Source organism: Rhodofomes roseus (assembly GCF_022264815.1).
Source record: "Rhodofomes roseus strain CIRM-BRFM 1785 chromosome Unknown C8Q71scaffold_5, whole genome shotgun sequence".
Taxonomy (NCBI): domain Eukaryota; kingdom Fungi; phylum Basidiomycota; class Agaricomycetes; order Polyporales; family Fomitopsidaceae; genus Rhodofomes; species Rhodofomes roseus.
In genome coordinates, this window is record NW_025952961.1 from 978,616 (window position 1) to 992,769 (window position 14,154).

Sequence of the window (14,154 nt, forward strand, 5' to 3'; positions counted from 1 at the left end):
TTTTCGCATGCGTTGGGATCACAATAGATTCACTACCAGATCTGCTCCAACCCGGTGATATAGAAGACAATCCAGACGAGATCGTTGGTCGACCTCCCTAATCTATACTGAGTGCCTCTTGTCGCCGCGTTGCGACGCAGAACGATCTGGGAGGCAGCCACCATGCACAGTCCAACCACGGTCTTCGCCAATTCGTTTATATGCATCCTCGGCCAATCCGGAGAGCTAAGTACCGGAGAGCAGGCAGGCAAGCAGCGTCAACGAAAAGCCAAGGCGTTGTTACTATGAGAGAAGCTACCATACCGTACGTACATTCTACCAAGATATGCACAGGCAGCTCCGAGTCGAGTTCACAAAGAGAATTAAGCGTGGTAACTGTAAGGATACAACAATGCGTGTGGTTATGCACCAGAAATAGCCTGAGCGCGTCTATAGAATGATGTGATTTGTCAAGTGTCAGATGGTGGGTGCAACCAGTCTATCGAGGCGAGGTGACAGAGGATGCGACGGTCGAAGGGGGGATGCAATGTGAGGAGTACCAACTGTGGGGCGTGCGAGGAGACTAGACGGAGACGGAATGCGCGAATAATAAGTTAGCCGGTCTCTGGAGTTCGTCGTGCGCGCGAGGCCGGTCGTCGCGGCGCGTAACCGCTGGGAGGGCGGGCACGGAGGCGCGCGGCGGTCGAGCGTCGACGGCTTACACGTCCTGCTTCTCCTTCTCGCCCTTCTCACTGGCGCCTGTCACTGTCTCGTTCCCGATCTTCGTCTCCTCCTCCTTCTTCTGCTGCAGTCGCATCGCCTGCCCCGAGAACCGTCCCCTCGAGCGAATCGCCGGGCCATTATAGAACAAGATCTAACACCCCCCACATCAGCACCGCCGAAGACTGCACACGAGAGAGCGGAACGGACTCACGTATGGGATGGGGATCATGAGAACGGCGATGAGGGCAAAGAGCGTGTTCGCCCAGTGGTACGTGAGCTTGGCGAACATCTGCGTCGTGAACAGAGGGAACGCCATGCCCATCAGGTTCCGGAAGAGGCTCTGGCCCGCGAGCGCGGAGGACGCCCAGGGGCCGTAGCAGTCCGCGAGGTACGTGAACACCGCGAGGTAGATGATGAACAGCCCCCACATGATCAGCTGCGCATTCATATTAGCGACGCTAAGAGTGAGGGCGGAGAAGGGCACGCACGACGATGCCGATCGCGAGTGCGATCCAGTGCACGCGCGAGTATGTGCACCACGCGTAGATGAACATGCCCACGGGGAAGAGGATCGCGGCGAACATGGGCGCGTACAACCTCGCCTCAGGGCCCCGGGTAGCCACGTTCTTCGCATACAGTCTCTCCTGGATCACGTTCGTGGCCAGTCCAGCCAGCGCACCGATCCTACACAAACATCGACACTGCGTTCAGCACAGCGCAGTGCAGAGTGCGATGTGAAGGAAACGCACGTTATGGTGATATACGCGGAGCCTACCTGACCCGCGTTGAACCCGTGGAGCGTCTCGAACACCGGGCCAATCGACCTGCACCGCAACATCCCGTCAGCACCAGAGTCCCCCGGGCGCTCATTCGAAGACGCGAAGCCGTGATCGAGGCGGCGGTGCGCGCAATTCAAAAAGCAATGAGAAAGAGACGCACTCGATCATGACGTAGAGGATGCCCCACGCGAAGCCCACCCACAGCTGCGTTCACAAGTAGGTTAGCCTCCTGTCGGTGACATGAGAAGCGCGAAGCCGCGACCGGGCACCCACCGTGAAGCTCATAATCACGGGCTCCGTCAGCAGCAGGTCTATATAACCCCGGGCCCGTCAGCGTTATTTCGCATACACCCCGCGCAAGACCACTCACAGACCGGCCGCGTGCACGAGACATAGATGAGCGTGCTCAGGCTCGCGCGCTCGTCCTCTACGCGTGCGCGGTAGCGGGGGTTCCCCGTCTCCTTCCGCATCTTCTTGGCCAGGCGCACGAGCAGCACCGACGCGCGTGTTTCAGTCATGAACACTGGGACACAAATCACGAAAATCCCGGCGACGCTGAAAAGATACGAGCCTAAGCATGTGCGCACAGGACGGGAAAGAGGGCACTACCATACATAGCGTGTATCCACTGAATCCAGCGCCACTCAAGGTGCGAGTTCATCTCGATCCAGCCGGATATCAAGGAGCCAACGCCTGTCGCGCCGATGGCGGCGGCGGCGAAGGAGGCCATGGCGTTGCCTCGTCTGCGCAATGCTGGTCAGGACGGGCGCTCATCGGTGCAAGATGGCAAGACGTACTGTTGAGGGGTGAAGATATCCGCTACGGTGCCTCCGACCATGGTGGAACCCGTGGAGCCGAAGGCGCCCGCAAAGAACCGAGCAATCAGGATCGTCTGGATGTTCTTCCCTCTGCGGGGATGTCAGCGTCTAGAAACTGGATACAAGGGGGTAAATTGTATGCGGGCACTCACACTGCGGTCACGATAGTGAAAACCAGGAAGCCAACGCCGCTCCAGAGGTAGAGCGGTTGCCGGCCGAACTCTTCGCTGAAGGACGCGGTGACGAGGGGGACAACACCGAAGCCGAGTGCATACAGCGAGATACCGAGAGTTGCCTGAAAGTGCGTGCAGTCCAGGTCCCGCTCCATGGACGCGAAGCCCAGCGCAAAAGCGGAGGAGGATGAGGCTGATGACATTGTCAGACGATCCCAGCGAATGGGGACGCGCAGGCACACTTACCGACCAAGATCGCAAACAAACATCCGGTCAGGAGGATCATGCGCTTGCGCATCGGCGAGAAATTGGCCGGATCCCTCTTGTCGCCCTCTTCGAACTCAACATAGAGCGGCTCATGCTGGCTGACATCGGTCGCGGACTTGTCTGCGTCTGACTTGCCCTTCTCTGTCGCGTGGGACGCGACCTTGTGGAGATGGTGGTCGCGGTGGTGGATGTAGTCGTCGATTTGGCGGGCGTAGCCTTCGTCAAGGCGGTCGTTGTCGGGCCTCTGGTCGGGGGAGAGGCGGGGGTCGACGGGCTCGCGAACATCCTCGAGGCTGCGGATGGCGAGATGGCCGGGGTTCTGCTCGGCGACGGGGGGCGCGTCGGAGAGGGTGGCCTCATCGTCGTGGGCACGAGGGGCGGCGAGGCGGTCTGCGGAGGTGCCAGAAGGGGCCATGGCGGTTGGGGCAGCCGATGGGGGCTTCTGCGGCGCGTGCGGGGGTCTGTTATATATGACATGGGCGGTGGGTATCATTAGATCGAGCGAAGTGGACCGCGGATAAGATGTCCAGTCTCCAGCCACAGCTCGCCCTCCCCCGGCCGTTCTGCGCGCGTCCCCATTGGCTGCCAGCGCAGGGCGCCAACCACCGCACACTGTCCGACGCGTGCTTCTTCTCGCGCCCATCGTCCTCGATGGTCTCTGCGGACCCGACGTCGCCTGCTAGCCTGTCCCTCGCCGTCCGCTGACCGCCCGCGCCGTCCTGCGCCGCGATCCCGTCATGCCGCCCCCTAACGGCCGTGCGCGACGGTCTCGTGTGGCACGCCATCGTCCAACAGTATCGAGTCACCGGGAGATTGGATCTGCACTGCGGTGTTACAGTGCAGATGCGTCAGCGCCATGGTCTTCACTCGGGCATACTTACAGCTATGGAGCGCCGTTCCTGTCAGCCTGCGGCGTGAGAGTCTCCGTTGCAGACCATTATAGAGCGGGAAGCGTCGGCATGCATTGAGAGATTGAACGTTGTTACAAATTCCATCCGGAGATGAGACGATATTGTTCGACGGCACCACGGCGCCGGAGTATATATCTGGGCATGATCAGTCGTGTCTGAAAACTCTTTACGAACCAAGACACGTTCTTACTTCTGCCCACGTCTGGCAATACACGTCCTCCATCATGCGGGGCAGTGTACTTCAGTTTCACGATCCTGCGTTCGGCCGTCGTCCGTCGTCCGCTTCTCGGCGCCGGAGATCGATCGGGTGGCAAATACACACAAGCATTTTGAAATTGCGCCCCGAATGCCGAATCGGGACACTCATCCATGTCACATGATGAGACGCGCTGGGGCTGCCTCACGTCCCCGCTCGACTGCCATTCTGCACAGGTGAGTGATTCTGTCCATCCTGCTCCCTCAATTTCAATACGAGGCAGAAGCTCAGGATGCTGACCAACACGCGTCTCGCACAGGAGGCTCGTCGCAAAGTCATATCCCGGTGACGTGACCGCCGTCGTCGAGTGCAGCGCGATCTACAACGAGCATGCTCCCTCGGAAACACCTCTCCAGTCTACGCAGGACCCCTCGGAGGAGACACCTCTCCACGTCCAATCAGAGCGCGTCTTCCGCAGATGCGGTCCGTCGCGACCTCCGCGCTCTTCTGCGCGACACCGCGCAACCTGTCGCTGTCGTGACATCGCTCATGCCGGCAGCGTCCTCGTCGGTCCCAAAAGCTACCTCTTCGCCGCACTCGCGCTTCCACGGTGCGACCCTCTCTTCCTTCACCTCCATCGCGCTCGACCCCCACCCGCTCGTCGCCTTCTCCCTCCGCATCCCCTCCCGCATGGCGACCTCGCTCAGCTCCGCGCACACCTCACCCCCTTCACCCAACTCGCATCCAACACCAACACCCGCGACGAGCGCAGCGCCCGCACACGCGTCCCCACACCTCCCCGCGCAGCTGGTCATCAACATCCTCTCCGCCGCGCAGCCCGCCGTCGCCGCGCGCTTCGCGCGGCCGGACCTGCACGCGGACCCGTTCGCGCACACGCCCTACGCGCTCTCCACGGAGGGCCTGCCCGTCCTCGCCGGCGCGCTCGGCGCGCTCTCGTGCCGGCTCGTCGCCGCGAGCTGGCCGCTGCACGACCTCGAGTCGCTGCAGGGGCGCGAGAGCGGGGCACGGGCGTGGGAGGGCGACGGCGTCGCGAGTGAGCTGTTCATCGCGCAGGTGACGAGGGTGGAGGAAGTCCCCAGGCTGGGACAGGAGAGGGAAGCGGAGGATGCGGCGCCGCTACTGTATTATCGGCGGGCGTATGCTACGACGCGTCCACTCCGAGACGAACCCTATCACGAAAAGAAACCTTGAGCTTGCTATTCAAATGTGACTTCTCGTGTCTCAGAGCGTTTGCGATATTCATAAACCTCCACTGACAGTTTGGTTACGTTGATCGCCTTGGGGCGTCACTAATCCGTTGCTGACTGAGACAATGGCACTGTACCTGCAAGTAAATACATCATGCATCATGAAGCAGGCTCGGATGGGTTTGACAAAGACGTCTCTTACTGTAAGCACACCGGGCTGTCCGACCACAGTTCGTCATTTGGCAACCGAGGATCGAATGACTCCGATACGAAGATAGAGACTGATAGAATTACAACAATGCAGCGATTCACTATATAGCCAGTGCTCAGTATGCCGAAACCCAATACAATGCCGATGCGGGTATGCACGAAACCATCTATATGAGCGTACACCAGAGTCCGCGCCGCTCCCTCGCCGCCTAGATCTTCATGAACGAGAACAATCCGGTCAAGTTGACCCACCGCCGGCCGCTCTGGTCGAGGTATTTCTCCACGGTTGTACCCATCGCGCGCAAGAACGCATCCTGCACCATAATCAGGGCCTTCACCTCCTCTGTCGGACCGAACAGGATCGGAGCGAACAGCGAGTGAGAAGCGCACGACGGACCAGCCATACGTCAGCACCGCGTCCGTCTGCAATACCAGAAGAAATGATGCGCACCCTGCTTCCCAGCGCCACACGCCTTGAGCGCCCCCTCCGGGCTGAACAGTGACGCGTAATACCGGAGCTGTGTATATAGCTGTGCGTCCGAGTACTGGTTCCCGGCCACAATCATACACGTCAATTTTTGTATTGCATCAGAAACAGACTGGAACGCACCTCGAACACGACGTGCCCCTGGCAACCCGGCCGCAGGCACCGCCGCCCGTACACGCCCATCATGCGCGTCCGGTGCCCGCACGTCGGGTCGTCACACACCGTCCACCCCTCGTAGTACTGCGCGATCTTTGCCCGGATCTGTGTCTCGAGTTGTGACTGGAGGCTCGCCGTGCGTAGTGCCGTCTTGCATGCGGGGCACGCAGGACCCGAAGATTGGAGGAGTGAATTCTGGGCGCCGCAACGTTAGCATAGAAGCAGACGACGACGCTATGGCGAGCTGTGAGCAGAATAAGCCTTAGTCGTACTCACCTCACGATCGGCGATAGGCTCGAACGCGACATGCCCCTGGCATGTGCGACACCGGACAACGAACGGCTCTGCATCCTTGTACCGCTCGGCATCCGACATAAGCGAGTCCAGCGTGCTGAAATGCCTCTCCTCGGACTCGCCAGTTGTGGAGACGCGGTACCGAGTAGCATCGAGTCCTACCGATGTACATTAGCAGGATGACCAGAAAAATCTCCCGACAACTCACCGAGGCATTCTGCTAGCCGTGCTCGATCTGTGCCTTCGATCGGGTCACAGAGACGTTCTATAGGCGGGAGAATCTGCTGCGAGAGGTAGTATTCGTAGTCTACCGAAATGCATCGATCAGTCTTCGCTCAACGAGACGGCAGCCTCCATCGCGCCTTACCTATCTGGAGACCCGAATTCGCCCTGCGAACTTCATCAGGATGTTTCGCCCGTTCCGCCTGCGCCGACTTCGACGTCTCGCCGTTGTCCCCCAAGCAGAACACATATGGTATGACGTCGCCCGAGCGTGCCGTCCCCCCGCGGGCCTTCATGCGCAGCGCGACCTGGACATGTGGCTGGCTCTTCGCGTCGGGATAGTCCTCCGGGTTCTTGCCAAGCCGCTTGAAGATGATGAAGTCGTCGAGCTTGACCTTGCCCGCGCGTACGTCCTCTCGGACGGTTGTGAGGTACTCGTGAATATTCTCGACAACGACCTCCGTCGCTTCCCCCGAGAGTATCTGGTCCAAAACGTATCTACATAACGTGCTCGTGAGTGATGATACATACGGATATCAAGGAGCAGCCGTACTGAGAGACGTTCTTGGACAGCGCGGAGTACTCTCTCCGCTTCATGTCGAGACCCTTGATTTCTGTTGTTGTCCGCGTGCCGTCCTCGACCTTGATGGCGGCATATTTCTTCTTCTGCAGAAGTAGCAACCGCTGGAAAATTCCATCCAGGTCGATCTCGAGCAGCTTGTACCTGTCGTTCACAGCCTTCTTGAACGTGGCGGAGATCTTCAGAGCCTCTGCAAGGTCAGTCACGTTGGAGTTGACAAAGACGGAGTCGGTGTCTCCATAGACGACCTATAGCACATCTCAGCGACCCTCACAGTAGAGCTCAGAGACGACGTACATCAAGCTGCAAGCTCTCAGCGAGTTCGCGGGTATGGGTGAGGATCTCACGGCCCTTGAAGGTCGTCAAGGCAGCCAGTGGCCGTGCATAGAATCGCGAGTACTCGAAACCGAGACAGCCATACATACTGTTGGCCGTCAGCTTCAAGGCCATTTGTTTGATGTCCCACTGTCCAAAGGAAACTTAGAACCCTTCTGGAAACACGCGAGTGGAGTGACTACCTGAAGCAACTGTGCTTGAGTTGCCGTTCTGTCCTTCATCATGCTCTTGACCTGCCTACGCCGGGCGACCAAGGTAGCAATGAGACGAGGAAGAACGCCCTGCGCGACCTCGGAGCTCGGAGGCTCCGGGATTTTCTCCTCACCCTCTTCGTCTTCAACCCGGTCGACCGTGGTGAAATCGATGTTATACTCCTGGATGATACTCGGGTACAGCGAGTTGAAGTCCATGACAAGGATGAACTTGTCCCAGAGCCCTCGCTTTGGCTCGAAAACGAGACCACCCTTATACTTGTCGCGTTTGCTCTTGGTGGTCTTACCGCCCTCGGCGTCGTCGTTATTAGACTCCTTCTCCGCCGCTGCGGCCTTCTTACCCCATGTCTTGTCAGGGCATATGTACTTCTTCTGGTGGAACTCGTGTAGCAAAATGTACTCGTTGCGTTCCGCACGACCACCGTTCAGCGTCTTATTCCTGTACATACCGACTTGAGTCACTAGCATTGAAGAGTAGTACCACAACGTACCAGGAGTTGCCAGCCAGGTTCGTCAGCTGTCTCGTCAACGGCAAGATCTGAACCTTGGCAGCGAGAGCCATCTGATAGTGCGCGTCAAGCTCGCAGTGCTGGACGAACGTGAGCAACCGCTCTGGCGAGCCCACACTGCTGTCAAAGAAGCTTGCAGTGTCATCCGGGTCGATGTCCTGCCTGTCGCTCTTCAGATGCGTCTTGCACATCTCGGTGAGTGACCAAGTCGTCGACGAGATCATACCCTTGGCACTGTCACTCGCCAGATCGCAGAGCAGTCGACCGTTCATGAACTTCAGGTTTGTTCCCTGTCGCCCAATGCCCGGCCACTTAGAACGACGGAAGCGACCAATTCTTGACCAGTGGTCTGCCTTGAGGTCACGCATACGATGCAGCAAAACATCGAGAGAGACTCCCAAGAACTCATGGCCGACGATGATGTCCGGATCAGCTTTGTAGATGGTAGCTGTGCCGAAGTATATAGTCAGAGTCCTGTCACAGTCAATGCATGCGTCGGTCATACCGAGGAGACTATTCAACAACATCCGCTCGTTCTTCATCGGCGAGATAACACCCTTGCCATTCTTGCCCGCGCGGACTTCGAAGTTTGGTGGGAAACGATCTAATGGCCGGACGAAGGTTCGCACAGTGCAAGGAAGTGATTCGGGCGGTGTCGGGTCGTCCAGATCGACTGGAGGATGGCAGCCTCAGCGGTGAAGCACAGGTCATCGAACAAAGCGACTCACTGTTTGACCAGATCCTGGCTGTCGCACAGATAATCTCGCGATTGTTCTCCTTATGGTTGACAATCGTCCGAATACTGAGGCTCATGACTGTCAGTGGTGGGGTCGCCTTGGGCGCAGTCGGGTCCCTGTCGGAAATTGGTTTGATGTCCTTCGGATCCGACACTGTCGCCTCCACTTTGCACCAGGAGACCTGTCTCATTCACTCAGATAAGAGGTGTGCAAGTATTGGTCGCAGCACATACCCCCTTGTGATCGAGCTGGGGCTTCTTGATCTGAAGCCAACACGGGCCCATGATCCTGCGCTTGAGCACCAGCAACTCGAACGCGCTTGCGTTCGTCCCCATGATCTTGGCAATGTTTGGACTGCACACCGATTGGTGAATTTGAGGCTCTGTTGCCAGCATCGTCAATATCGCGAACCCGCATCGTATAGCGCTGCATACCATCGAAACCGTAGACGACCTTCAACCAGTCGTTCTCGCCCCGTGGGATGTCCTTCTCGCCGAATGCATAGTTCCGCTTGACGGGTTTGCCCTTCCAAGACTTGATGCCCATCGCTTTGCGGATGCGGTCGAAGTCAGCGTAGACATCACTCATCTCGGGCTTGACGTCTGTCTCGTGCAGCTCCCCCTCCTCGTCTTCCTCCATGCGACGCTCCCGTGGCAGCAGAAAGAGGTTCCGTTGCAGGTTCTCAACGGTCACGCAGCACGAGTGCCAAGCCTTGGAGAGCTTGTCCTGCGTCTTGCCGACGAAGTAGACCTTCCCCTCGTGCTCCAGGTAGTCGATCCAGAAGAAACGCAACGAACCGTCCTCCTCGAGTACAGAGATGTCGCTATGGCTTGCTGAGTTGCGCGAAGCGGATGCTTGCCCAAGCGAGTCGTCAGTCGTCGTCTGCAGCGACTCATAGACGGAGAGCCACGAAGGAATCTCGTCTAGTTTCTTCTTAGCCTGGGCATCAAGCTTGCCATTGATTGGGTGCAGCGGTTTGGGCGCTGCGTCGACTTCCATCTTCACGGGGAGCTTAGCCTGCGGGACGGGCTTGCTCGGTTCGCCATTGATTTCGTCGTCGTCAACGTCGTTGAAAGCGGTCATGTCCACATCATCGTAGGAGGTATCGCAATCCTCAGTCCCGCTGCTAGCGCTGTGGACCTCCATCTGGCTCATACGCTCGATCGCCGGCACGATGGCCGCGTTGTCTGTCTTCAGCTTCTTCTTGGGGCTGAGCATGTAATCATCGCTGGAGACGTCATCGAAGCGCACATCCTCGACGAATCCATCTGAAGATGATCCCGGGGTGTCCGGATAGTTGCTGCGATACGAATGGGTGGTGGGATGTGAACGCGCTTTCGGCGTAGGCGAGGAGCTAGCCTCTCTGTAGTCGGGCTCGAGTGCAGGCTTCCGCTTCCGTGACTTCGTGGGCTGGACGATCTTGTCAGCATTGTTGTCCATAGTCGCCATCAGAGATTTTATAAAATCCTCCTCCTGGTCTTCCGACTTCTGTGGGCGGTACGCACTGATGGAAGGGGTGACAGCGGGAGGTGGGGCTTTCGGCTTTCCTTTAGCTTTCACCTTCTTGTCTGCCTTCCCCTTCTTCCCTGCATGGGTAATGAGCAATGATTTGATGCACACGCAGGACATGGCCCATGTCCCGGGGTCACAAGGGAAGCAAGAGCAAGAAACAAATGCACACCTTTCACTCTGCGCTCATCCTCGCTCTCCTGATGTTCTTCGGTTTCCTCGAAATCGTCGACGCCGTTGTCCATGTATCCCTGGACACCGTCATCGACTACGAAGTCATCCTTCGCGAGTCGCCCTCGCACGATGGACTTGTACTGGTCTTCTGAGACCTCGTCGTATATCTCTACATCCTCCTCGTCCTACAGCGACGCGTCAGCGTGAGCCGGAGCGCTAGGAATGCGCTAGGACCTGCCTTCCATTTACGACTCCCGCCCTCTCGAGCGCGTTTGTACTCGGCGAGCCGATCGAGCTTCGATTTACGCTCGCGCCTAGCTCTATCAGTCATTTGTGGATGGTGTCGCGCGTAGAGGTGAGAGGCAAGGTATATACAAGGCGGTGCGCTGGAGGACGCGTTGTCGAAGGTGAACGCAAAGCCACGCGCCTCAGACGCGACGCGTCTTCAAGCGGAGACCGAAAGCGCGTTTCATCTGCGCTCGACGATATTGGCGCCCATTCGGATGCCCCCGGGGCAGCGGGAAGCACCGGCTGAATAACAGGATTGCCGTGATTGGACTGTGCAACCCTAACCCGGTGGCCGTCACGAGACCGCGTCGACCCAACGCCGTGCGGCCGCTGGAGTCGCCAACGACCTGCTCCTGATTGCTCAGCGGTTCTCTCAAAAGCGTTCGTCGCAGCCCCAAGCCAGAGCTTTCTTGGGCCAGACCCTCCACGATGTCCCTCATGTTCCGCTCCTCCCTCCGCTCAGGCGTGCGTATGCAGTTGTCAGGTATTCCCGTAGTGCGCTGACAACTCTGGTACCGTAGCTCTCATCAAGCCTCCGTACTTCCGCCGCACCAGCATTCTCATCCCCGAGACTCGCACTCGCAAGGCGCTTCCTTTCCGACGATGCGAGGACAAAGATCCAGTCCGCAGTGCAGTCAACTCCGGTCGTGCTGTTCATGAAGGGTACGCCAGACGCACCCATGTGCGGTTTCTCCCGGGCTGCTGTGCAAGTGCTTGGGCTGCACGGCGTGCCCCCGGAGAAGATTCAGACGTTCAACGTACTGGAGGACCAGGAGCTCAGAACCGGTATTAAGGAGTTCTCGTGAGTCTCTGCCTTACGCAGTGCGTGCGATCGTACGACTCACTCGGTGCAGTGACTGGCCAACCATTCCGCAGTTGTACGTCGATGGCGAGTTTGTTGGTGGATGTGATATTCTACTCAGCAGTAAGCAACTGCCACTGAACGGCTCTGTATCTCCATGCTAAGTTCCTATGCAGTGCACCAATCCGGCGAGCTCGAGGACCTGCTGGAGAAGAAGGGCGTCCTTCCGCCTGTCCCCGAGGAGGCACAGGCTGCGCCGTCCTCATCGTAGACTGTCAGTCTGTTACCTACAACGCATTGCTGTATCATAGCCACCTCGACTCGCTTTTGAATTTTATTCGATGCTCTCGCCATGCTGTATGCTGCCAACATGCGCATATGTACTCGTTGGCCCGAAGCGCCCGGCTGCATGCGTCAGCGACGTATAATTTGCGTAGATTCAGAATCGATGTTTGTGTCAATGTATGGGCGCTTGTGGGAGTCGTCCAACTCGTCCTCTGCTGTCGCCGCCTCCACAATCGGGCTGACCTGTGGTCCATCATACACGCACGAGCTTGACCTGGGCGAAAACCATAGGATGAACGCACTACGGCACCTCGTCCAGCGAAGTTTAATTCCTCCGTCTCCGTCGACATTCCGTCTCGGCTTTCGCGTACCTTCACATTGGCAATATGCTGGACCCCAAGCGGCGTCGTTCCGCTCTCAACGGTTGCTCTCGTCTACTCCATCAAGAGCAGACGATGAAGCGTCATCATCATCGCCCAAACCACCCGAGTCTCAGAAAGAGGTGACGTTCAAGACAGAAGAGCCTCGCCTTTCCTTGACCTTCACATGTACTGTTCCTGCATGTGACACGCGGTCATCACATATGTTCACGAAAAGGAGCTACGAGAGAGGAATAGTCATTGTCCAGTGTTCAGGATGCAAGAACCGGTACGCCGCAGTGCTACTATATTTCACTGTGTTAACCCCGCTGACGGAGGCACTATGTCAGGCATCTCATAGCGGACCATCTGGGGTGGTTCAAGGAGAGCACGGAGGAGGGGAAGCTGAAGACAGTAGAGGACCTGGTGCGCGCGAAGGGCGAGAAGGTCAGGCGAGGAGTCATGAATGACGACGGCGTAGTTGAGTACTCGCCGGAATGATAAACATGTGTCTGGTCTTGTAGCAGCTCTATACCACTCCCCTTCTTGTTCCCGCCTTGCCAGACTCAGGTCCAAGAGATGCGTCATGCTGCTCATGGAGTTCGTCTCGTGAGTAGTAGTGTCGATGCACATACCGGTAAGGGCGGTCATCACTAGGGGTCTAGACCTGCCTCATGAACAGTCCTCCAGCGATAGAGTTCCTTAGAGTGCGCGGCTGCCCGTACGCCTAGAGATTCCTTGCTACCCCAGACTGCCATGTCCGTGCACTATCAAGCCATTCTGCACCCAGCCGTTTCGACCTTCCCGTGACTCCCGTTATACCGCATCTTCCTGGCACCAACATCAAGATCAATGAGGGTATCCTGTGCTGCAGTGTGTACTGCGTCTGCTCTTGACCTACTCATATACGCTACACCTGTGCTACCGCCAGCCTCGGACTGGGAGGACGGCGCTCCAAATTCTTTCAGACCCGAACTCTTGGCCGGACAGAGTTAGCCTAGCAAGAAGCTTTCGAGTAGCGCTGTCCGTGGGCGCATAGTACGGCCCCTGTCTCATCGCGCAGCCAACAAGTCCAGGTGCAACGAAGTGTCAAAATAACGCAGATGCAAGGCTGCGAACTTGCTGCGCCAACACCTATCGTATCTCACCCTTCAGCCACCAGCCAGTTAGACCACCTGGCAAGCTACCGAGGTATGTCACCAAACCTTGCGCATCGTCCTAGTCGGTAGCTGACTTAGTCCTATGCTAATGTGGAGAAGGTTACAGTTGCCCCCGTTGAGCTGTTCGTTCAGCATCTATGCACGCAGCATCCTCGTTCGCTCGTCCGTGCACATATTGCTCTCATAATCAGCGCTGCCCAAACCGCACGGCGCAGGTGAGATAATTCATGTCACCTCCCTGCCCCCTAGCTTCGCTATCAGACTGTTAGACGCTTGGATATCTACACGGCGCGATCTTTAGCCGTCGCTACTGTTCGAAATCGACAGTCGTTCCGCTCACGGCGGAACTGGGGACTACGGAATTCGCAATAGGGCCTGTTTGGCGCACAAACGCTGCGACCAGAGTCACGCCCTCCGATCCGTGCGCCCATCCGGATCATCGCACTCCCATACAGGGTTGGTGTGCGTCAAACGGGTGATTTATACGTTTATGTGACAGTACTGCTGATACCCTACTGCTCAATGGAGATATTTGGGTAAGGTTCAAAGAAGCATCGGTACCTATTCGGTACCTATGCTTTGAATCTCACTTATTTCATAAGTACCCGTTCTCCTCGCCCACATCGATTATACTTGGACTCATAACCTTGTTGCTAGGTACATATCATCTAGGGGCTACACTCGTTGCTCACCCCAATCACCCACGAGTCGAGAACACCGACTGCTTTACACAGCTAATCGTCAAAAGCGGCCCTCCCTACTCACAGACATTGTCCTCAC

The 14,154-nt window shown here is 57.6% G+C and overlaps 5 protein-coding genes across 5 annotated transcripts; 3 read left to right on the top strand and 2 right to left on the bottom strand.

Moving 5' to 3' along the window:
- Nucleotides 1-697: 697 nt before the first annotated feature.
- On the bottom strand, nucleotides 698-3,154 carry C8Q71DRAFT_703097 (MFS general substrate transporter; the record flags this gene model as incomplete). The annotated part of the gene is made up of 11 exons (XM_047920295.1): nucleotides 698-853; nucleotides 914-1,138; nucleotides 1,191-1,386; nucleotides 1,452-1,526; nucleotides 1,642-1,685; nucleotides 1,755-1,792; nucleotides 1,852-2,036; nucleotides 2,096-2,224; nucleotides 2,279-2,389; nucleotides 2,452-2,665; nucleotides 2,719-3,154. The coding sequence occupies 11 exons, from the start codon at nucleotides 3,152-3,154 to the stop codon at nucleotides 698-700; spliced, it is 1,809 nt and encodes a 602-aa protein (XP_047781674.1).
- A 931-nt stretch (nucleotides 3,155-4,085) lies between these two features.
- C8Q71DRAFT_892828 (flavin reductase like domain-containing protein) lies at nucleotides 4,086-5,058 on the top strand (the record flags this gene model as incomplete). Its single annotated transcript, XM_047928698.1, has 1 exon — nucleotides 4,086-5,058. The coding sequence occupies exon 1, from the start codon at nucleotides 4,237-4,239 to the stop codon at nucleotides 5,056-5,058; it is 822 nt and encodes a 273-aa protein (XP_047781675.1). The 5' UTR covers nucleotides 4,086-4,236.
- A 365-nt stretch (nucleotides 5,059-5,423) lies between these two features.
- Nucleotides 5,424-10,925, bottom strand: C8Q71DRAFT_474223 (uncharacterized protein). Its single transcript, XM_047918771.1, has 16 exons — nucleotides 10,719-10,925; nucleotides 10,479-10,665; nucleotides 9,232-10,383; nucleotides 9,031-9,179; nucleotides 8,789-8,978; nucleotides 8,566-8,733; nucleotides 8,043-8,508; nucleotides 7,522-7,990; nucleotides 7,301-7,468; nucleotides 6,977-7,251; nucleotides 6,569-6,921; nucleotides 6,410-6,508; nucleotides 6,184-6,359; nucleotides 5,875-6,102; nucleotides 5,716-5,809; nucleotides 5,424-5,607 (listed from the first exon to the last, which is right to left on the bottom strand). Exons 1-16 carry the CDS (start codon nucleotides 10,809-10,811, stop codon nucleotides 5,474-5,476), a joined length of 4,401 nt encoding a protein of 1,466 aa, XP_047781676.1. The 5' UTR covers nucleotides 10,812-10,925; the 3' UTR covers nucleotides 5,424-5,473.
- Nucleotides 10,926-11,062: 137 nt separating this feature from the next.
- Nucleotides 11,063-12,033, top strand: C8Q71DRAFT_745501 (monothiol glutaredoxin-5). The gene is made up of 4 exons (XM_047923006.1): nucleotides 11,063-11,233; nucleotides 11,290-11,570; nucleotides 11,623-11,693; nucleotides 11,747-12,033. The coding sequence occupies exons 1-4, from the start codon at nucleotides 11,198-11,200 to the stop codon at nucleotides 11,839-11,841; spliced, it is 483 nt and encodes a 160-aa protein (XP_047781677.1). The 5' UTR covers nucleotides 11,063-11,197; the 3' UTR covers nucleotides 11,842-12,033.
- On the top strand, nucleotides 12,027-13,044 carry C8Q71DRAFT_745503 (DNL zinc finger-domain-containing protein). Its single transcript, XM_047923007.1, has 3 exons — nucleotides 12,027-12,503; nucleotides 12,565-12,851; nucleotides 12,905-13,044. The coding sequence occupies exons 1-2, from the start codon at nucleotides 12,031-12,033 to the stop codon at nucleotides 12,713-12,715; spliced, it is 624 nt and encodes a 207-aa protein (XP_047781678.1). The 5' UTR covers nucleotides 12,027-12,030; the 3' UTR covers nucleotides 12,716-12,851; nucleotides 12,905-13,044.
- The last annotated feature ends 1,110 nt before the right edge of the window (nucleotides 13,045-14,154 follow it).